The sequence below is a fragment of the Amblyomma mixtum genome, chromosome 5 (genome assembly GCF_055824585.1).
Source record: "Amblyomma mixtum isolate Tamu chromosome 5, ASM5582458v1, whole genome shotgun sequence".
Classification (NCBI taxonomy): domain Eukaryota; kingdom Metazoa; phylum Arthropoda; class Arachnida; order Ixodida; family Ixodidae; genus Amblyomma; species Amblyomma mixtum.
In genome coordinates this window covers 65,292,540-65,316,087 of record NC_143016.1, presented here as the reverse complement: position 1 = coordinate 65,316,087, position 23,548 = coordinate 65,292,540, and the positions used below count along the sequence as shown (strand labels likewise).

Below are 23,548 nucleotides of genomic sequence, written 5' to 3'. Positions count from 1 at the left end.
TCTCTTCTGACTAGCACTGAAGGGGTGATCCAAGCACTTGCTTTCATGAGTAGAATCCATTAAGCAACAAAGGCACAATTAAAGCAAAAATAACACACAAAACATTGTAGGGCACTAACAACGTCTATACTCACCCATCGGGTAGAAACGTCATTGTCATATAATTCTTTAAAAAAAAACCCATGTGAATGCATTGTGAAGCAGTGTTGTGATATAGCATGAATGTTTTCTGAGAAAGTGCTTTGATAATAATGTACCATCACATACTAGACACAAGTGAAAAGTCAAGCGCGTGGAGTAAAAGAATCTGACAAGCCAATTTTCATTGCCATTTTCAAGCGTTCTGTCCATAAAGAACCCCTAGTTCCCTTGCCAAGTTCACTTCAGCATGCAATAACAGTAAATCTTGACATTTAAGTGCACTTATACACCGCTCAAGAGAGATTAGTCTGCTTAAATCTGATACTGTGAAGGCAATACCAGGACTTCATAACTTAGAGAAGACTTTAAAAGTAAAACTATGACCAATTAGCATGTTCTAGTCATCTCAATAGTGCTGAAGGGCACATTAAATGCAGTGTGCCTGCCATCAGGGTCTGTTTCAGAGCTCCTTACTGTAGAGCATATACAACGCACTTCGTTGGAATTCAGAAAATGAAAAGCTGCACAGAAAAAAAAAAAAATGTGGCTCATTTCAGCACTACCTTTCGGGTGTGCCTCATCCTGAGTATGCCACTGTAACACAAACATGGCAAATGAGCATAAAAACTTCACTGAACTAGTTCTCTAGCTTAAGCTTTTAAAAAGCTTGCTGTTAGCTAATTACATCAAAATAATACATACATCTAGGGCCCTTTGTCTTCAGGTAAAACCTGACATCATCCCATGCATGCACTGCTGAATGGGTTTTATTTGAAAAGCCTCCCTACAACAACTTGCTTTCTTTAACCTATTCAGGGTCAGTACTCAGACAGTTTCCAAGACAAGTCTGCACTACCTCATCAGTGAAATTGATTAAAGATGGCTACAAACAATTTCCTGTGATGACCAGCAGAAAATAGGGCTGTATGCTCAGATGTTGCATGCATAACATGGAGAAAAATCATCTGAATGTGTTGGCACTCCTTAACCTTTACAGAAATGTCTCCAAACTGATTTGTTTGGCAGCCAGAAATGTTTACTACATGATGGCTTCTAAACGTTCCAAATTAAGCATCAGCATAATATAGGAAATGCAAGCCTTCAAACACAAGCATTATTCCAGAGGTGTCATCTCCATCATGACACCATAACTTGCCGCGGAACAACAGTAAATGATTTGGTAATGTCAGTACCCACTTGAAATAAAAAAAAAAGTGCTGAAAAGACATTTTTTACAGTTATCGTATGTTCAAAAACATGAGGCTTATGGACACTGAAACGTTTCCGATACAAATGGTTGTAGATGTAACAAACAAAGTGAAAAATAGAAACTCACAACTATCACAAAATAAAAAAAAGAAACAAAGGGCTTTTTGCCCAACCTAAGCCAAAATACAGATGACTTACCCGACTTCGCAGCTGCTAAGACTAGGAACATATGCCAGGCACATTACACACAAAACCATATGAATCACTTCTGTTGACATAAAAGCGAACTCTTAAATTTTCTTTCTACAAATAAAACTCATTACAAAAAAAAAACAAAAAAAACACAGCAGCTGTGATGACACATCTAGAAATTAATGGCACTTCTGGAAGCAGCTCGAGTTTTGTTGACGCAACAGCACAAGTCTTGGCCCACCCGTCAGTCCTTTCGTAATGTCACTGTTCAACAACCTACAGTGTCTTTCCTCAAGGGTCAACAGAACACTAATGAGAACACAAAAAGAGCAAAGTACTGCGCTAGCCTTGTGGGCTTTGGCTTAGGTGTGGATTGTAGGTCTTGCTGTTTTTTGTCAGCTCTTCCTTGAAATAAGCCACAGTCTTCCTCAGTCCATCTAACAGTGGCACCTGCAAATTTCGTAAAAGCGGCTGCAGTCAACGACCTCCCCTATGTACCTTTCAGACTGGACTATAAAAAGTTCTGTTTTACTTATTCGCCAATTATACCAAACTTCGAGCAAGAAAAACTGCATACTGGTAGTCAAACACATTTCCAAACAATTTGGACAAGTCATCTGGGTGATTCCCCTCAGATTCCCCTTGATACTGAACCAAGCCTATCAAATTCTAAGCCAGAAATTCAGACACGAACACATCAACTTACATCGGTGGGTGGCACCAATGTAATAATACACATCACCTCATACCAACAAGGGCCACACTTCAGCTGAAGATGCAGGCACTGCACTATTTAGACAGCATGTGACACTGCTAAACAAAAAATGGTTAGTTTGACTCCAACAGCCTGACTAAATCTAATTCTGTCCAAGAAATCACCATTAAATGCATTTTCCACGGGGAACTACAATTTTTTTTTTCAGAAAGAGAGTAACAGAAGCAACAGTGGTGAATTTGATCTAGCGGTCCATGTGAGATTTATGGCTTGTATTCAAATGATGAAGTCAAGAATAACATAACTTAAGATTAAGTAAAAAAAAGCAAAAACAGCTGGACTTTTCATCCTCTCTCATTAAAAAAAAAGTAACAGCAACAGCCATACCGCACTTCCACCAAGCAGACAAGCCTATCTGTTGAAACACATAGATAAATATCCACCACTGCTGCCTTCAGTGACAAAAGATGGCCAACAAGGAAGATCATGCATGACACCACACTCCATGCCCAACTGAGACCAGTCTCCGGTTCCCTGAATATATCAAGATTTTCTGACCACACAATCTTCACAATGTGACCATCCGATTGCTCAGAGACATGCAGAGTTACCTTGCCTATTAACAGGAATGTGCAAAAAAAAACTTGTTACTATCAGTCAGTCAATATCTAGCATCGCTACTGCAAGTTCTTTTTGTCATGCACACATCCTTACTGTGCCAAATTTTGTTTGGATTAACCAACGCCGTGTAATTTCTTTTTTAGGGGACATATTTTTATACAACATGACCTCCTGTATCACTGCAGAATTGAAAACAACAAAACTGTCGAACAAACTGTGACATTCACATTTCCTTGCACACTAGTACCACCAGTTAACATGGGAGATGCGGGATACAACCATCAGTGCTGCTGGGTACCCACTGGCTTTCCAATGGATACAAGCTTTCCAAGCTTTCCATTTGTCTGGTGCTTGGCTTTTCTGGGGTGGAACGCTTGCAAAGGTCTTTGACCCCACCTTGAGCAGACCAAGAACACCTTGTGTCATGGTGCACTTTGACCGAGCTGCCCTCGTGCCATTAAAGTTCACCACCATCACCATGAGTTCACATACATAACAGAGTGTCAACCATGATTAAAGTTGTTGAACAGACTTTACGAGTACCCCGTATATGTGGTATAACTGTGAACTGACTTACTTTTGGTTCCCATTTCAAGTATTTGTTGGCACGTCCAATATCGGGTTTTCTCCTCTGCGGGTCATCGACCACTGTGCTCACATACTCAATCTTACTAGAGCCTCCTGCGAAAACAAACAAACAAACAAAAAAAAGGTTCAAGCAACGAGCAAGCATCTAATGATGTCTCAGCATGCATGGGAAGCAGAGGCCAAGGAAGCAAACCAGAACGCATAGTGATTAATCATATGCAAACAGCCCTGCACTCTCACCTTAACAAACATGCATGCTCCACGAGGTAAACTCACAACTACCACGCTATACCACCTCTTGTCCTGCAGACAATTCAGCAGGTAGAAAAACAGCACTGCTCGACACATTTCACAGTGACAGTGGTGAGTATACAGCTAATCAGTGATACAGACAAGGGTTCATCCCAGTTATTTCATATAGCAAGCAGTTTGCCTTATCACCTAAACAGACAGGAGTAAATATTAAAGCAAACAATCATCATTGACCCAAGGCTCTAGATCCCTAAATTTTAAAAAGAGATCAATGTTTACATAATTATGGCCTAACTAGTAACAAATGCATGGCATTTCTAAATACAAAGGTGCTTTGCATGGATGTTCTTTAATTTTGTGCCGTCAACGAGGTGTCGTAAACATGGTTTAGGGTGCAATGTCGGCCTAAATACCAGCTAAGCATGGGACTAAACAAAGCTACACTTTTACTGCCTGCGAAACAAAAGAAAGATTGCTTCTGTCCATATTTCAGTGCTACCTACCAGAGCATACACATCGAACACCCCCCCCCGAGTCAAACTCTCCAGCTACCATGTACTCTTTATGTAAGAAGGAGAAGATGCAAAATGAATACTGTGTGTCAGCTCCAGCTCGTATAAAGCCGACCTAAGTTTTTAACCTATTAATTCCCATGGATTGAAAACATAAGATAAAAGTTATGAATTTCCAGGACTCCATCATTAATGGCTCCTTGATCGTAAAACTGCAGAAAACGTAGAATTCATTAAGAAAAAATTATTAACATTAGTTGATTTGAGCTAATTTTATAATATCTAAGCACCTAAGGTCCACAAAAACAAGTGCTTACAGGCAGGAACATGCAGGAGTTCAAGTGCAAAATTCAAAACTGTTCTATCATCTGTGAATGCAACATTACGACCATATAAATTTTAGGCTGTTTTAAGTTAGAGCTAGCTCTTGCATGAATTTATCTTTTCATGGGCCTCCTGCATCTCTGGCAGCTTATACTTTGGACTTGCATTGATAAATATGTTGCAGAAAAGCGTTGCTTGAAGTATGCTAGTAGTTCAAGTAAATATGCAGGCAGAAATTAAAATGATAAAATTTTTGCACGCTATCATTTACGCAATGTCGACTCTAATAGGTTAAACTTGAAGTCAGTGATGACAAAGACCTTATCTACAGTAAGCACACAAAAGGAAACTCCAGATATTAGCATGGTAATCTTTCAACAGTTTTGCCTGTAGGTGGGAAAAGTAGGAAAGCATAAGCAGCTCACCAACAAGGTTCTTCACTATCTGTGCAAACTCCTCAATAGTGTGCTCCTCAGGATTGCCAAGGTTTACAGGTCTTGAGTAGTTGGCGTGCATAAGACTGACCAAGCCATCTATGAGGTCACTGACATACTGAAATGACCTGGTCTGCTTGCCATTGCCATGAATCTGCAAGCAAGATGGGTCAAAGGTTATCCATAAATATGACAAACGGCTTTCACATCTCTAATCTCGTTCACTTTCACACTCACACATCTCCTTCACAAAGAGATGTGGTTTGAAACTTATGAGGCAAGAATTCATAAGTTTGTTCCCTCAACTTTGGGGTCAGCAAACTTGATAAATCCTCCGTGCATTATTACCAGCAATGCCCACTAGCAATATGTCTACAGACAAACTGCTCAAATTAAGCTATTTTTACGTAATATTTGGCTGATACGCGAATGAGAAAACTGCCTGTAGGTAGGTGCTTCTGTAATAAACAGAGAGCTGCCAAAAAGATTTCCAAGAAGGTGCTTCCAGTAGAGGTTAGAATCCTGAGTGACCATATTAATGGGCCGGCATACCAGTGCACCGTAGTTAGTGTAAAAAAAAGACAATGTATGATGGTAGAACTCTTGCTTATAGACATGTGAAGAAGGTACTCAACTGAAGCAAAGAACAGTGTGTGTAGTGCGTGCTACTTGCCCGCACAAACAAACAATAAACAACAGTGTGGGTGAACAATGAAAGCTACAGGACACAAATGCAGTGTCGGGAACAGCACGGTGAGCAAAAGAAATGAATTTCTTGATACTACTAGCGAAATTGTTGGACTGTGTAAGATGGTTCATATTCTGCTTTTCCCAATCACGGGAAAACAAATGAGTGCCCACCGCACAAAAGTAGCCTATCAATTCTTCTGACCTAGAGTGAGGCACCTATCCAGCTTTGTAGTTCCTTGTTTGCACAATGCCCAGTGAGAATGAAGCTACTTTCTGGATGTTAGAGTGCTCTATTTTATAGGTCTTTCAGTTTCTGTTCGTGGTAGTGTAGAGAATACTTCTGTAACCACAGCATATGGTATAATATGGTTGAAGTTCAATTACAGAACTGTGCCATCCTCAGCGAATACAAAAGACAGACTTTATCATGTTCTTGCTGTGCTGCAGCTAAGACTAGACGTATGTTCTTTTTTTGAGCTAACTGTCAATATGTTCACTGCTAGAAGAAATTGAGTGTGCCGGTTGACTCACGGTAATAGGTGTGTCTTGCAACGCCTGCAGAATGAAGTTGCTGACCACCCTGCCGTCGTTGAGATGCATGCGAGGCCCATAGGTGTTGAAAACACGAGCAACACGGACTTCTACGTTTTCCTGGGTTAAAAAAAATATCAACACAAAGAGTTCAAGAATTTGTTCTGAGCTAGTTGGCGCATGATAGAACAGAACTACAGCTGAAAAATAGATGCCTCACAGGAAAGAACACACATACACGAGGCTCGTGTATATGTGTTCATCCCTGTGTGGCATCTATTTATCGGCTGTAGTCTTCTTGGAACAAAAGAGTCGAGCTGCTCTCCTTGCATTGGCTTCTGGGTTACGAAGTTATGTAAATGCAGAAAGAAAGCCATAATAAAGTAAAGCAAGGACATAAATTTTATAACAATCAAAAGTGGACACAAAGCACAACTTAAGGTGGGGTGTGACGTTGAAAATGGTTTTCAATGGTTGGCTGCAGAGTATCTTAATGAAAGCTGCAGCTATAAAATTTGATAGCAATCTTCTGAATGGATGCAGCTAGCATAAGAGCTCAAAACTAGGTTTAGTTTTTATCAAGCATTTTTTTTTTCACTTATGCACATTTTTCTTAAAATCGACTGGATGCAGAGTCCTGAAATATTGTATGTGAGTGGAAACGATTATGTGACACAACCATAACTAAAATTATGCACTTTGAACAACAAATAGATTGGTTATATTTTTTCTTTCTTGGCGCTATAAAATTGCCACCCATGAATGTTTATTTTTTAATCATAAATATTACAAACTGACTTAGGCTATTCATTCTGGTTCCAGTCACGTAAAAGGCACTGATCTGTGAAAAATTCTGCTTGCTTACGCCTTATAGTTCCTGAGAAAAAGGCACATAAACCTCCAAAAATGCTGTTTTGAGAAAAATGCAGATAAAGCCTCTGAAAACTCCCATCTTTCCGCCCAAAGTGATCATGAAAAAGAAAAAAAGGATGAAAAAAGCACTTTTGAATTCGCAAACACTCAAGTGTAACAAATCTCCTTAAAGCTAAATAAATGCTCTATAACTGTGTTACAAAATCTTTTTTTTTTTTTTAACAGAACAGAATAGTTTCACACTACCTTAATCCCCTAGCGGACATGGACGAGCCAGGCTTATCATATGCAGACTGTGCATTTCTGGCTCAAGACAAGTCCAGCTTGTCGTGTGTTTTTTGGTATTCTGTGTCCTGTTTAAGGGTTCATTCAAGGCATTTGTTTTTTTGTTTCAATTTTATTTCAGTTCCTATGCTCATGAAAATTTTACTTTGCAACTTGCTAAAAACTGTACACACTTAAGTACCAAAGCTTTTACATGTTTAAAACTTACTGAATATGAGCCCAACCTGCCCGAGATGCTTGAGCACAAAAATAAGAACTGGCTGCAGATCAGCAGAGGAAATGAAAACATTGTACTAGAAACTTTCTTACATAAGTTAAAAATGAGCAAAACAATGACAGAAACAACTTAGAACAGGCACGCTTGCCTGACGAAGGAAGTTAAAATATCTTCCCACAGAATAATATACTATGCGAGCAATGTGAATGTCAAGCGCCACTCACTCAGAATTTTCACACTCTGGTACTTGACTACATTGATTTGGTTTGATTACTTAGTTTGTCTTACTTTCTTTTATATTTTTTGCAATTCAACTCAGAAAAACATGACAGTGCTGTCACATGAAAAACCAGACAGACGTGTACAACTTTTACAATGCAGCCTGTCCATGGCTACGGCTATGGCTACATGCCTGCTTGGCGTAGGCATAGCAGAGGGCTTCAGCGACCCGCTTGCCCTCATCATAGCATGAGCGGGGCCCCACTGGATTGACATGGCCCCAGTAATCCTCGTTCTGTGGGTGCACTGTGGGGTCCCCATACACTTCTGACGTCGATGTTATCAAAATTCGGGCACCAACACGTCTCGCCAGCCCTGCACACAAAATAAAGTACAAAGCTCCACAGAAGGTCTCACCAACATAGGGTGCAAAAAAAGTTTGCAGGTAAAAAGTCTTCAAAAATATTTTTAAAGTATGGTAGACCCCTACACACAACAGAGGACCACCTAATTTAATGGCTGTATTCTATAAATTTGACATTCATTGTCTTTTATCCACACATTGCAAAGGTTAAGTCTACAGTTTTTGAAGAAGCGGCGAAACCACATCTTGTAGGAACTTGCAAACCAAGCTTAGCAAACATTGTTAGCTCTGGTCACCTTGAAGAGGCTTCTTCTAGATACCTTCAATAAGCACAAAGCATTAAACTGCTCTGATGACCTCATACCAAGAGATTATATGAAAAGGCATGACTGGCTTTCATCTAATATTGATAATATGATATAAGTACATGTCATGTGAACTTATCACAGTTTGTTCTGATGTTTAACATACTGGCGATCAAAAGGTGACATACACCACTAGAAAGGTGCAGCAGGTTTGCAAAGTGACTCAGTGAGGTGCCTGTCAAAATACATCACTATGCTTTCACTTTTCCTCAAAAAGCTTTTCACAAAAGAAACAAGCTGCAGCCACCACAATGAAGGTACAGTCGTGAAAAATATGAGAGGGAACAAACTTCACGCAGAAAATTGCAAATTTCTTGGTTATTTCTCTACTAAATTGCACAACGACATTGGGATATTGTAGGCACAGACGAAAACTAGTTAAAGAGAGAGAAAAACTGCGCTTGTCACAAATAATAACGGAGTAATCAATAAATGAATGCTCCAACTGTGTTCCCCACTCATATTTTTCACGACTGTACATTACATTATGTACATTAGATTATGTAAAGTTTCCCAGGATGACAAGCAGCATGGCAGCACTGTTGAAAGGCCTGACCACTGCAAGCAGGTATCCCATCCCAATAAAAACCCAACCTGCCGTCATTCTTAGGGGTGTCAACATGAATGATAAAGCTATTGAGAGGATATTTCAGAAAAAAAAAAAAAAAATCACATGCATAGACACAGAAAAAGATATAAGATCTGATGAAATAACCTTAGGCATAAAGAAAAATGCACACCTTCCCACAAAGACAAGTTCAAGCAAACTAGGGCAAATGTGTGCTTCCAATATTGCTGAGGTAAAGGAACTGGTATCTAATCCTCCAGACCTAGAACCACTGGACAGCAATGTTTAGTGACATTTAGAAGACAACATCCACTAAGCTACACATCATAGCCTGAAGAACCCTGAAGCTTTTCCCATTGTAGGCAAGAATCAGAAACCTCTAGGAGTATTTGTGTGCATTGCGGCCTTTATCCCCATGTGCTTGAAGGTTTGTGCAACAAGAAAAAAAGGCAATGCTGAAATCTAGCACATGAATACTACTGACTGTTAAACTTCCAAGTACATAGTCACAATCTTGATTCCTTTATTTCCATTTTCTATTCGTGGTCTTAGAAAAAAACAGAGCTTCCTTCTGTTTTGCTGTTACAATGAGATCATGACACCAAGTTATTCAAACTAATACCTCACAAAACCCTCTGGAAAACCATGCTAGAAGAGAGTTTCACTGCCATGACCAAAACCCTTTTACTTTTTGAAAAATGAATCCAGGTTAGCATTGCAGCCCCGGGATGCAAGCTACACTAGCAGGGCAAGAAGGGCCCTTGCATCAAGAGTTCCTTACCAAGCATGTTGATGGTGCCCAGCGTATTTGTCTTGATTGTCTTCACAGGATTCATCATGTAGTGTGGAGGAGATGCAGGTGATGCCAAATTGTAGATGTAGTCAACTACAAATGAGCATGGAGCATGTTATTATCCCCCTATGCACAAGAGCGACCATATACTGTGGAACTAAACATCACGTTTTACTTTGAGGGGGAAGTGGGGGGGGGGCAACTGCAAGATGCGGCAGAAAGCAGGTCGTGGAATCACTACTCATTTTGAGTGCTCGGTCACGAGGTGCAATGGACATTGTAATAGACCAAATTGTTCTTTACATGCATGCAAAACATTCTTTACACCAACATGAAACACAACTACACAGAATATATGGCATGAACTGTTTTGTGAAAGCTGTAAGATAACTAACAAAAAATCAACGCAAACTGCAACATTTAACAGCTTTATTCTATGACAATGGCACTAAGCATCGAAGTCGCTGGCCATTTGATTTTATAAATATCACATCAGCCTGCTGCTTACACAGAGTAGACAATAAGCCTTGCTTGTACTTTTCCGTGCCATTCACTACTATGTAATCATCGTATGTGTGATAAAATTCTGAACACTGCATGCTTCAAGGAACCTGTAAGACTTGCGTTCACAACATTCACACTCATGAAGACAATGAGAAGCAAAATCCCTGACTGTGCTCTTGTTAAGCCCTTGCAATAAGTTGAAATAGGTTGCACATCATTGAAATACGCTGCACAAGTAGAATAGTAAGGCCAACACAGGGGCCAGTTGGTTGATCATTTTTTAAATGAACATGCTATTTGAGATGTGAACACAGCAAGGGATAGAATGACACATGACACAAGTTCAGTGGAAGGCTAGTAACAGATAAACCCGCTGTACTGGGAATTACTGCTAATAAGGCTGAAACTGGTCCAGCTGATTGATCATTTTGGACCTAGCTTGTGTTGTTTGTTCTTTTTTTTGTTCACTGCTTGTGTTGTGCTTCACTTTTGTTGTGTGTCCTTCTGTCCCTTATAGTACTGTGTTGTTTATCCGAAGTATTGCATACATTTCAAAAAGAAGCAGACTCATCAATAAGGCCACAGAAAAAGGTAAATGCTAGCATGAAGCAAGAATTCTTACCATGTTTTCAGTTTTCCTTCAACCTTTCATAACAATAGTGGCATACAGATTTATCTTTATAGACATAACAAGAGTGATATCAAAGGTGTAGTGAACTTGGGGCCAAAGAAAGTGACACCTCCAGAGAAAAGTGAGCTGAATAGTAAAAGCAGCTTATTGGGCTGAAATCTCTATTTTATTATTATGCACCTGAGCTACTAGGAGTACCGACATTGGCACAGTTCACAAACCATATGTGCAGATGCTCAACGGGCATCAAGCTGTTGGTTTCAAGATTTAAGGCGCGGCACGTATCACACATAGAGTGTGCGAACCCGCAACTCATCACTCTGCAGTCAAACCATAAAAGGTTGGTTTCAATTTTCAACAAAAAGTCAGCCATAGCAGTCAGCAGCAGCGTAAACTATGACCTCTGCAGAACAACTGTGAGCTGCATAAAGTGGCCCAAAGGGAAAACGTTCCCCACATTGCAGATAGTGTCATAAGCATCCAAACGATTATTTAATTTATTTTAGGTGCCACAATAGTCATACACATCTGCTTTCCTTACGAGCTATTTATCAAATTTTCACTAAATTCTGCAACACATAAAAAAGAACCATTACATAGTATCCTACCTTCAATGAACAGTGGGCTCACAATGTCGTGATGAATGAGCTCAAAATTATGATGGCCAATCCAATGTTCAATGTTGCGCTTGCTGCCAGTGAAAAAGTTGTCCACCACAGTGACCTGGTGGCCTTGTTGCATGAGAAAATCCACAAGGTGACTCCCCACAAACCCAGCGCCACCAGCAACCTATGACAAACAAGACAAATTATTTGGTTTTCAGCACTAGCAAGGGTTCCTTTTTGTGACATCTGCCCTATCTACCCTATCAAGACACGCCAGAGCAAGTAAAACAGAAAAACCTAAACATCCTGAAGTTGCCTGCTTGAGCAGCTAAGGATTATTTTCCTGCTTCCCAAGCTGACTGCCAAAGTGCAGTGGTAAATGATATGGGTAGTTACTCACGAAGATACAGATCAAGCAAACAGTATGTGATGTAAAAAGTAAATAGCAGATAATTAAAACCAGTTAGCACAAGTGCAAGACAACGAACTTCCCAACTTTCAGTGTGCCAAAGAGCATAAGTGAAAGTGTTAAGCGTGTCTCAGCATGACATTGAGTTCCTAGAGCATTTCATAGTAAAATGCAGTGTCAAATACATGAAATAGCTAAGTAGAATGTCTCACTGTTTTGCACAAACCACACCCTGCGCAGACTGACAAACCTTGCACTTGTAATGCACATGAGAGGAATTATGTAAAGTTGAATCATATATTCCAGGTGTACCCACCAGAATGCGTTTTTTCTCTCGGTAGTCTAGCTGATTGACAAAAGGAAAAGTCTTCGGTGCATTCTTCTCAAGTTTCTGGATACGAGCTTCCAAGTCGCGCAGCTTCTGTTCCATTGCAGCTATCAGTTGGTCTTTTGCGTCAGCCTGGCCTTCGTAATTACTTTTCACAACAGGCAATGGCTTGGCGATGGCACTGCAGTGGCAAGGTGATGTAGACACAACATCAGAAAAATTTCACACCTTGGATACACAGTACTGCTCCAAAGTATGTCAGCGACATAAGGATAAAACAAAAAAACAGTCTCAGAGCACCAGTACCAAGAGTGTGCAATGAAAAAGCATGTGCTGTAGAATCGAAAACACTACCTAAAACACGCCTAATGTCACATATATTAACTAAGTAGCTGAATAGCATGAAAAAATGCTTTGCAAATTTTGTTGCATGCATGTTACGTTCAACAACAAACGAGGTCAGAAAGAAAACACGTACAGATGTCGCAAAAAAAACAAACAAACAAATAATGCTCAATGCAAGGATTTGGAAATGCATTTTTAAGCTGAAAACTCACGGGACAGGATGCAGGGCTCTCACGCCAGAATCTGGAGATGCTACAGGCGACGCTGAAGCAGTAATCGCTCCCGACCACACCAGCTGCCGATAGCTGAGCGCAACTGGCCAGAGGAAGAGAAACATGCGGCACGTCCTTGAGGCAAGAGGCACGGAAGCCGCGCTGAATCCCAAAAAGGTAGGGACCTTCACTCCATTGATTAGAAGGGAGGGTTTAACTCCCGTTTTCCAGACCACAGCTGCAGCCAATCAATGCAGTTCACCACGCACTCGCGTTCGCCGCTTGTCTACAGTGCCCTACGTACTAAAAGATCGCCAATTAGGAGAGCATATACAGCGAAACTAGTGCGCTTATGTGACACTTCTCGGTGCAACCTTATCTCTCAGCGTCGGTTTGTTTAAGTGCTTTTGAAAACAGACATCACTGTAAATCTGCGAAATCGCCTAACACGGTCAGTGAGTTCTACTTAGCTCCTACCCTTATTTTTTCCTCCAATCAATAGGAAGTCGCTAAGTGCCGGTACCTTTGGAGCAAGTGAAATGGAGAACAAGTGCCCTGAATATGCCCAGTTGAAAGTGAGAGACTAAAGCCAGCTAGCTGCACGGTTACAAGCGCATCGCAAGCTTATGCGTTACTTACCAATGGCCAGCATTAGGAGACACGCCACTGCGTACATGCATGCCATCTTAATTCTTAAGTGCACGCGTGAAGAACTAACTGCGCCCGGCCGCTGCATTGCATTCCACATCAGCAGCGCGGTCTACGCACGCGGTTCAGTTTCGGAACGACAAAGTCGACATGGAGTCGTAGCCTCTTGAGCATTCCATTGAAGCGCTCACATGCTGTTTCAGTGAACGTTGTGCTCATGAGCTGCAAAATTTACAACGACGTCTAATGTTGCTGGGCAACAAAAAATCACGCAGCATGTCGTCATTTATTCTGCATACAGCACAAATAGCGCGGAACCCGCAATCACCAATACACGCATAACGTACGCAGCGCCCTCTAGTCGCCGCTAGGATCCAAAACAAGTCCATTGTTGCAAACACAGCTTTAGCCATAGAGATTTAGCAAGTTTAGCATGTTTGGTGCTTTAGTCGCGAAAACGCACGTAAAAAGTTCTACGCACAATAAACAATTTTTTTTTTCCACTTCAAGTACCGACGGTTTGGATTAAGGCTAAAATGCCGTGATACATCATGCAAGTCTTACGCGCAAAATAACCAAGACACAAGGACAAAAAAAGTAATTCATTTCATTTAAAGGCAAAGTTATACAGTTTATTGTACACGTGGGTATTTATAGTGAAAACACACAGGCAGGTAACAGGATTCTTGTGATGAATGAACGTTTCCGGTTTTCCATTGATTACATCTGAAAAAATTGCCCCCTCCCTCAAAAAAAAAAAAAAAAAAAACGAGAAACATGTTCAGTCTTTTCATCTATCGCTGTGTAATTTGGCCTTAATGACCTCTTTAAACTGAGACAATATCTTCGTTTCCCTCTTCTGGCGTTCCTCCCTGTTGAACATGGCCAGGGCTCTCTTCTCGTCAGCACTGTAAATCTGGTTTTCTTTTCGCAGACGCACAGCTTCCATACGACGATGTCTGTCCAAGAAATAAAGGAAACAGTACTGCAGAGTTGTTTTTTCGTTGTCCACAAGACAAAGATAACACATGCTTAAAGGAAATGACAAATAACCAAACCACATATTGCGATGGTGGTCAAAACAATATATCTTGCTCCATAATGACAGAATCAGGCACAAAATTACCGGTTAAATATAAAATCAGATGAGGCAATGTTCTGGGGTGAAATTGTGGCCGTTACTGGCACTTTGCACCACGCGACCACATATTAGTCAACATTAGCTGTTGTCAAATGCATTGTGCTGTTCTCTTTTTCAAGAGTCTTTGTTAAACTTAACAACACACACACTCTCTACAGAGTGCCTTCTGATAAAAACAATATTGAAAAGTGCCACTCTCATCACACGGACAAATATGCACTGCATGCATGCATGAGAACACATGCAAGTGTGTGTATATTAGCACAGAAGTAATGCAACCATCCTGAAATCCTGTACCATTGTCACAACTGCATTATTTAACAAAAGATTACATTCTCCATCTGTTACTTTCGCTGGCCTGTGGTCAACACTGCACTCAGCATCAAGTGTCCACCGATAGAAAAATTCTTGTCAAAAATATTTCATAGCATTTCTGAAGCGAGTAAAGTGGTGGTAGACACTATTGACACAATGTTTTCCATATAAGAAAAAAAAAAACAAACTGACATTTTTGAACACCAGCTGCCAATCCCTTTAAGGAAATGTTAAAGGTTGTAAAGTGTTAAACACCAACTCCGAAGGTTTTCTGAACATTTAGAGTTGATAATCACATTACATTCCTTAGTGTCCCCTCAATCCGGCACAAAAACAAAGGTTTTTAAAAATACCAAGTAGACATTTAAAAAAAGCAAAAATTAGGAAACCGAAACCGAAACTGGGTTTCGACCATACGATTATGTCACAGGCATGGTCACAAAACCTATCCTGTCCACGTTGAATGTCAAAACTGGCGACTGTAAGGGAGAGCTTGGGTCATTATTTGTCTGACCCAAGGCCAGTTCGAAATGTTGTCACTACGCAACCTGTGAGCATTCACCAACAGCCATGAGTCCAGCGACATCACCCATGCAAGGCTGCCCACAGAAATCTCCCCGACTGAGGCCACATAATGGGAAATTTTAAAATTTGTTTCCGCAGCAAAAAATCATTGGCCCATTGCGAAATTTGGCACAAACGACTAGAAAACTGTGTAGAATGTACGATGAAAGTTCGAGTAAAATCACCGGAGTTGGCCATTAAAGGGAAGCCGAGGACAAACAGAAGTTGTCCTGTATTGGTCAGGTACCATGTTCTAATCACAAACCGATCACTCCCTCCAAAAATGGAGCTTTTATAAGCTATAAAAGAGCAAAATACAAAACACAGGTGTCACCACCGCCGGACAATTTTGTAAATAAGAGGTGTGCGCTGACACCTTTTTTTTTTTCACAGATCTAAGAGACTATGCTACATCGCCACTTATTTCAAAACGAAGGCAACCGGTCCCTTACCTACGCAAGTTTGAATCGACTGACAGGCAGATTTTGAAATTCAATTTTCTCACCAATAAATGCATCTTTTGATGCCTGACAAACATCAACATAGCCAGACAGAGCCAGAGAATCAATATTTACTAAGAACAATAATTGGGTGGATTTGTCCTCAGTGTCCCTTCAATCACAAAGGCTACGAGGCACTATGACGTGAGAAAGTGCATTGTTTTCAATCCTAGCAGCATCAATAACCTGCTTTGAAGGAAATGGGAGAATGACGCAGGCAAAAAGATTAACTTTATCGGAAAGCCATGGTTCTGGCCACAGTGCGATTTAGCTGACAAGGCAGCACTGTTCCACAATGCACTCCTACACAACCTAAAGGGCATTGCTATACAAGCTTGTAGAGCTATCTTAACAAAGTGAACTACAATAATAATCACCAACAAAAACATCGGTACACTTGTAGTGAGAATTGTCAATATGATAGCATGTTCCTCAGCTTATAGATGGCTTTCCACACCAAAAAATGGGGCAATAATGCTATTTGAATGACACGACTAAAGAAACGAAATGTTCAGGAATTTAGTTTATAAATCTGTTCACCTACCCTCATACGTGCTGTTCAGTAAAGAAAGCAATGACAGATTGGAATCTCAAGTAGGGCCTAAAGAATGTTTGGCAAAAGACACATGAAAATGCAGCAATTGCTGCATTGATATGGGCTAATTTGCTGCCTTTTTTATGTACGTACCTGCTACCAGACATGACATAGCCCACAGACTCAAAGGACTCAATCTCATTGCTGGTGAGGCCAATTTCTCCTCTTCTCGGGATCCGTTTTCCTTCTGCCACGTATGCTGCCATCGCTGCACCCTCTCCTGGAAGCAGGGCCTTGCCATAGCTGCAAATTGCAATTAATACAAGTTGTAATTAGTCAATGATGCAGAGTGACAAGGAGCTGTGCTGCCTACACATACACATGTGGACAAGATATCACAGGCAGGCCTGGACAAAGCGAGAAAGCAACCTTCTTTCAGAGACACCAGAAAGCTGCAAAGATGATAGCATTTAATAGATCAGCCGAGGCACACTTACTCTTTGGCAGAGAGTTGAACATGCTGCTTCGGCAGGGGACCAATGATCTCATCATCGTCTGATGCATCTTCTCCTAAAAATTGAAAAGAAAAATGAACAAGTGGTTTATGTTATGACTTTCTTTAATAGAAATATTCAGGTACCTATAGTATAAGGTGAAAAAACAAATCCCTTAATGTGTACCACACACACTCTCTGTGATAGTGTAATAATCTACAACAAAACTGAATGCGGTACCACCACATGCTTCTGTGCTCCAACATGCGACTTACACTGTTTTGTGCTCACACAGAAACTGTGAGCACAAAACAGCTCGAGCACTTTTGCGTTTTGAATGCTGCCTAACACAAAGCAGCACAGAAAACAAGAGGTTATTCGAAAGAGAGAGAGACGGCACTCTTAGCCAGATTATGGCGATCTTGATAACAAGAAGTGCCCTCAAAGGTATCATGGAAAACAAGAGACAGAATTAGGAACAATTAATGGAGCAAGAGCTTAACCATTGATCTGAAAAACTTGTTTGACCAGTTGTGTATGCATGAAGGAAAGAAGAAAAATAGGAAAAGAGAAGAAGTGGGATTAAAGGATTCAGCACTTCAGGCTTTCAAGCACTCACTTCGCTTGTCGACCCACATCTCGAAATCACTGTCACCAGCCTTGTGCTTCCCACTTTCTGATCCCTCTGAGTCTGAAGAACTAGATGAGCTGGACGAGCTGCTCTTGCGCCTGTGGTGTTTCTTGGCTTTCTTCTTCGACTCTTTCTTCTTGTGCTTTTTCTTCTCTTTCTTTCGCTTCTTGCTCTTGTGCGATGAGGAGTCTCTGCTGTGCTTGTGTTTGCGCTTCTTTGATTTGCTCTCTGAAATGGCGTTGATGAAATGAAACGTGAAATTCGGTGTTTAAGAGGTGCAGCCTCAAAGATTTGTGAATTAAAATCAACAAAACATTACTTTGGTGTCGAACTCACTTTTGCCAGTGTCAGGCGAGTCACCAGACAGTTTCTTTTTGCCGCTTTGATCGTCATCTGGCCTGAAACGAAATTGAAGACAAAGTTAAACGTGCCAGCTGCGTGGAAATTTTACTCACGGAGAACCACATAAAGCAGCGCTGAAGTTGCCGTGCACGAAAGATATATAAATCTATGATCATTTGGCGTTGCTTGCGATCTAGAGAAGTCACGCGCCTTGCGACGCGCAAAAGATCTTGGGTTTCGCGTTTCACACTCCGAGCGCTCCATAGCGGTAGGTTTAAAAAAGAAGTGTAAACGCGCACTTACTGAACTGGCCGCTCCGGGGATTCCCCCCACAGGCTTCGAACACCCTGGGCGCCTATTTTCTCTCGTTCTTGTCTTCTCCTGGAATGAAAAAAAAGAAAAAAATGAAACACGAGAAAGCGCTCACCATGCGTTTGTAGCACGGTGATCACTATCACTTTTTTTGATGCTTGTGGAATAACACATACCTGGCCATGAAGCTGTCTGCCATATCAGGCAAAGGCCGCCTGAAGTTGCTGTGCGATGGGCCATCCTCCCGGTCGTCCCTGTGCTTCGCGTACTCCGAATCCGAAGGCCTGCGAAGGGCATCAGTAGCTGAGTGCCTAACCAGAGAAAACGTTCCACTTACGTGCGAACTGCGTAACTACAAGCGTCGCTTCTACGCACCTGTAATCTTTCTTCCTGAAACTGTCGAAGCCAGCAGCCGCCGCAGGAACCTGATAGCGAAGACCACTGCTCATGGTAGTTACGTCTACCAACGAATTATTAACGAACTTAGCTGCGTGCTTGTCCGATGTCAACAGACAGGGAGGGACTTCTTGTCATATTTCTCACTGAATTCGGCTTCTCCGTGCGACAATTTTTAAACAGTTTCGGCCTTTAATTACATTTCTATTTTCTTTCAGTTTCGTACAAAAAAATGGTTTCTGCTTTTTGGAAGGTTTTTTTGCTAACAAAATATTTTTATGTAGTTTGTTAGTGTACTAGCACGCTTATTTAATATTGTCATTGTAGAATTAGTTGTTTTGTTTTCTTGTTCCAGTCGTTCAATCGGTTTTGTCACTCTTTGTTTTCGAGTTGTTTCGTTTTTAATGCGTCTATGGCGTTATGGCATCAAATATGGCAGCTCCCCAGAGCACGCGAGAGCAGTTGCTTCGGCTGGTTGATGATATCGAAATAATTGCCAAGTACGTGTGAATAATTATTTTGTGAGCGGTCTGCTTAAGCTCAATTGTGTGCTGCTTGTTCTACCTAAACATCGCTTGTGGTATTCTAGGTGCAAAGTTATATATTTCTTCCAAGTGTCGCGCAGCTTTCGAAGCATGTGTCAAACGATGACAGTGCCGGGCTTGCCTGAAATTCGTCAATTTCTTTCAGAGAGCTCTTTGAAAACATCATCGCTCCCAAAAATCAGCGACTGTCGGCAGCAGAGCACAGCCAGCTTGCCGAATTGCTGGTTGCGAAGGACGAAGAGCTCAAACAAACGCTGGCGATAGGTAAGTCCGTCGAACCGACGCGATCCGTACTGCCAACGTTGTCAAATTGTCATGCTTCATTCGCTCAGCCGCAGGCCAAGCAGAAGTTCAGAAGACGATCAACAGCCTTCAGGAGGAAGTGGAAAAGCAGGACCACGACATTCACTTGCTGCAGTGGCAGCTCAAAGAAGCGGAACACTTGCTGGTACGTTCTTTCTGCATCCGGACGCGCTATTCATTCTAGCGATGACTACAGTCAGTGCATCCGGTGTGTGGAAAGTATTTTTACGGTAGAAAAAAAAAATTCACCCGCATGCTCAGTGCTTGAGAACAAAAGCGAATTTACAGCAGTACGCCGCCTTTGCCTCTCACTTGTTTAACAAGCTCATCGACATTGTGTGTACTTGGCACATATTTTTTAATTGGTTGCGTAATTACTTCGACTTCTGCATCTGTCACTTGTCTTTCTCACTGTGGACCTTTGAAATAAACAGGTGATGTGTTGCCCTGGCGACAGCTGCCAACTTGTTTTTCACGGCGTACCTCAGTGCTCTACACTTCTGTGTAAAAATGCTGAATTTAAGTCGTGCTAGCCATTTGGACACGTCGCATGCTTGCCTTTGAAAAAAAGGGAAGGCTTGTTTTCTTTTTATGCCATGGACTTGCAACAAGCCGCCTCCTCTCTGTGCAACACGATGCTCACCGTAACTTCTTAACCGTCCCGTTTCAGTCAACAGCCATCTACCAGGCGAAGCAGAAACTGCAGAGCATCGAGAAGGCAAATGCGAGGGCAGTCTCTTCGGAGGAGCTCATCAAGTATGCCCACCGCATCAGTGCCAGCAATGCTGTGGCGGCACCACACAACTGGCAGCAAGGTAGGAAGCTGTCTTTATTTGCTGTGTGGGAGGAAGCCTCATTCTCACGGTGACCTTTGTGCGGTTCTCTGTGGCTCTCAGGTGACCCAAGAAGACCTTACCCAACGGACATAGAGATGCGGCAGGGATACCTTGGTCGCCTGAGTGATCTTCCTCTCTCAGGGCCACCCCTTCAGCCACAGGGAAGCTTGGGTGATCTTAATGCTGCTCGTCATCATGGTGAGATTTTTTAAAATCTCCCCAGTGCTTGCATCCCACTTCAGTTTCTGGCCATTGGCCTGAGAGATCGGCTGCCTGCGATTCCAGAACTTGCTTTCGACTTGCCTCAGTCTGCTACCTTTTGTAGCAGTACAGTATGTGGCGGCTTCTTAGTGCAGCTCACTTTAGATCAGGGCAGAAGCAGCTGCATGCTTAGTACTGCATATCTTGCACTTGTCAGAAGGACCTGCTGCAGTGGCTTTGTGGCTATGGCATTTAGCTGTCAAGCACAGGACGCGGGGTCGAATACTGGCCATGGTGGCCACGTTTTGATGGAGCCAGATGGCATTAACGCCCATGTGCTATACAATGTCAGTGCACATCAGAGAACACCAGGTGGACAAAGTAAATCTGGCGCCCTCCACTACGGCACCTCTCATAGGCCATATGGAGCTTTGACATGCCATACCATAGGGTGGATGGGCTCTGTGCAGGTAGTGCCAGAGTGGTTCTACATGAAATTAAAATGATGAGTCACTGGGCTGCTAGAAACCAGTTTCAGAAGTGCAGGCATATACAGGAGACTTTTCACATGTTCAAATTCTACAGCTTATGTGGCCTACTCTATTGATGCTTATTCATATGCTCAAATGCCAGCGAAGCTATCTGCATTTTCTGTTATCGATACTTGTGCTACTTCCTTCGTGATGATGCAAAGTCTAGAATTGTGCAACTGAAGTGGTATAAAATTCTCATTCAACATTAGTACAAGTATTTGAGATAATGAATGATTAGAGTCCAATCCTGTTGTTTCCGGCAAATAAATATTAAGGATAGAGTGTTCCACGTGGTGCAACACGGCATTCTGCAATCCGGGCGCACCACGGCAGCTTTTGATGGCCGTCAGTGCATTCGTTTAGGGGTCATTCCACGCCAAATGGCCCATACGTTGCGCTCGGCTATGTTCGATTTATTTAACAAAAAATGTGGTATGTAGTTATTCACCGGTTGTCGTATATTTCAAGTCCTGTAGGGCTCATTAAAAGGCTCTAAGGTGTTTAAAACAGAAGCATGTTCTCGCTGGGTGCAAACCCAGCGAGAACGCTGGGTTTGCTCTCGCTGGGTTTGCACCCAGCGAGAGTGGGTTAGCTGTTATTATGCAAGTAGGAGCTGTTTCATCTTTTTTTTTAACATCAGTTCTTTACTTGGCTCCTGTGGTGTGGTAGGATGAAGGGTTCTCAATAGGATCAGTCAGCCCATTTAATACATCATACAGATGTGTAACTCTGTTTTTCGAATCTTGTTTACAGACCAGAATCCACTTGGGCAGTCATTTTCATGGCAGATTGGCGGAGATATCAAGCCACCTATCTCTAGCAACCACAACTCTGTTGGTATGGATGCTAAAAACAAAGAAAACGAAGATGTTGAGGTCATGTCAACGGACTCTTCTAGCAGCTCTTCCAGTGACAGCCAGTGAACTGACTCCATTTCACTATTGTACATATCAACAAACATCTTGTGGGCAACTTGCAATGGTGTGCCTTCATTGTCAGACCTCATGTGGTGTGTCATTGTATTGTCTCAACAGTACAGTGCTGTACGTGCTGTGGTGCATGCGTGGTGAATTTGGCTCGAAAGCTGCTTGCACTCGCCACATGTGCAGAACAGTACCAAGTACCTGTGGCGCTAATCAAAGTTTCTTGAAATAAAGCATTACGCTCGCTGCACTAACAAGAGCTGGACCCTTTAAACTGCTTATAGTGTTGGAAGTGAGCTTTATATTTACTTATATTTTACGGGCTTACCACACTGTAGATATATGAATGATTTGTTGTGCCTAACTGCCGCACTAGAAAATGGCCATGCCATGCTATAGAGGCTGCCTGGCTAAAGATAGGAAAATGGCTGCGGTACAACGCAAAACAGTGCAAAATGCCCACCAAAAATGACTTTCCTGGTCCAAGGTGTGGCACACAGCTTGTTTCCAAGAAAATTATTGAGTGTTTCATAATGAGTACAGCAGCTTCAGCTGCTGTATTATTTTAGTAGTTTAGAAAATGAGCATGTACTATCGCGCTCAATATGAGTTGCAACGCGCGGTGATCGACCGGGGTTCGTTCCGTGGTGTGCCTCCTCCAAACAGTCGCTCAGAATTCTGGGAGAAACTTTTTCCTGAGCTGGGGTGCTGTTGTTTCCAGGAACAGCAGTTTCTCCAAGAATTCCGAGCGACTGTTTGGAGGAGGCACACCACAGAACGAGCCCCGGTCGATGACCGCACGTTGCAACTCATATTGAGCGCGATAGTACCTACCTGGCCATGCACGTTTGGAGTCTCATTTTTTGCAAAGAAGAGGTCTATTGTCAAATCTAGCAGTTCGCTCTGGCAAAAAATGAAGGTGTGCATTTCCATGAAAGAACTATTTTGTTGTATAATGGTGTGCCTCCCTCTTGTGCAAGCATCAAATAAGAAAGGGGGCAAGGTACGGTGCATGGGCAACTTCTAGTGAAACCCACAAGTTGCGTGGCATAGAAAATCTTGCTCATTTAACCACTAGCATTTGCAAACTGGGCACACCTTTCACGCAAACTTGTGTGTCAGCACTCATTTATGCAAGTTTTCTTAGCTTTTCGCTTGCATCCATCAGTTTTTTTATATATTCTGCGCAAGTCTCCCATTGGCCTCGGCTAGTGCTTGACAGGGTTCGACTTGTTCCATCTTCTTTGAATCAGGGCCTGAACTGATAAATTTCTGAACCCTCTGAAAGATATATTCCCCTTGATCACCCGAGCATCTGATGGCATCGTTTCTGCATTTAAATCTCCTGTCTTATTCATTGTGCTCCTGTCAGCCCCCACTTCATTTTCCGGTTTCTCCTGGC

The 23,548-nt window shown here is 42.0% G+C and overlaps 3 protein-coding genes across 4 annotated transcripts; 1 reads left to right on the top strand and 2 right to left on the bottom strand.

The window, feature by feature from the left end:
• Positions 1-749: 749 nt before the first annotated feature.
• On the bottom strand, positions 750-14,057 carry Uxs (UDP-xylose synthase). The gene is made up of 10 exons (XM_089544864.1): positions 13,567-14,057; positions 12,928-13,030; positions 12,359-12,551; positions 11,637-11,817; positions 9,882-9,986; positions 7,997-8,178; positions 6,210-6,329; positions 4,980-5,142; positions 3,456-3,559; positions 750-1,992 (listed from the first exon to the last, which is right to left on the bottom strand). Exons 1-10 carry the CDS (start codon positions 13,673-13,675, stop codon positions 1,885-1,887), a joined length of 1,368 nt encoding a protein of 455 aa, XP_089400990.1. The 5' UTR covers positions 13,676-14,057; the 3' UTR covers positions 750-1,884.
• A 119-nt stretch (positions 14,058-14,176) lies between these two features.
• LOC149342471 (uncharacterized) lies at positions 14,177-18,999 on the bottom strand. 2 transcript variants are annotated; one of them, XM_089544865.1, is made up of 8 exons: positions 18,785-18,999; positions 18,586-18,720; positions 18,401-18,478; positions 18,092-18,153; positions 17,744-17,983; positions 17,128-17,200; positions 16,784-16,933; positions 14,177-14,534 (listed from the first exon to the last, which is right to left on the bottom strand). In XM_089544865.1, exons 1-8 carry the CDS (start codon positions 18,856-18,858, stop codon positions 14,366-14,368), a joined length of 981 nt encoding a protein of 326 aa, XP_089400991.1. In that variant the 5' UTR covers positions 18,859-18,999; the 3' UTR covers positions 14,177-14,365. The 2 variants fall into 2 exon arrangements, with proteins under 2 accessions (XP_089400991.1, XP_089400992.1); XM_089544866.1 differs by having other exon boundaries at positions 18,586-18,693.
• Positions 19,000-19,189: 190 nt separating this feature from the next.
• Positions 19,190-22,228, top strand: MED4 (mediator complex subunit 4). The gene is made up of 6 exons (XM_089544867.1): positions 19,190-19,305; positions 19,496-19,614; positions 19,683-19,798; positions 20,324-20,468; positions 20,550-20,687; positions 21,977-22,228. Exons 1-6 carry the CDS (start codon positions 19,226-19,228, stop codon positions 22,144-22,146), a joined length of 768 nt encoding a protein of 255 aa, XP_089400993.1. The 5' UTR covers positions 19,190-19,225; the 3' UTR covers positions 22,147-22,228.
• The last annotated feature ends 1,320 nt before the right edge of the window (positions 22,229-23,548 follow it).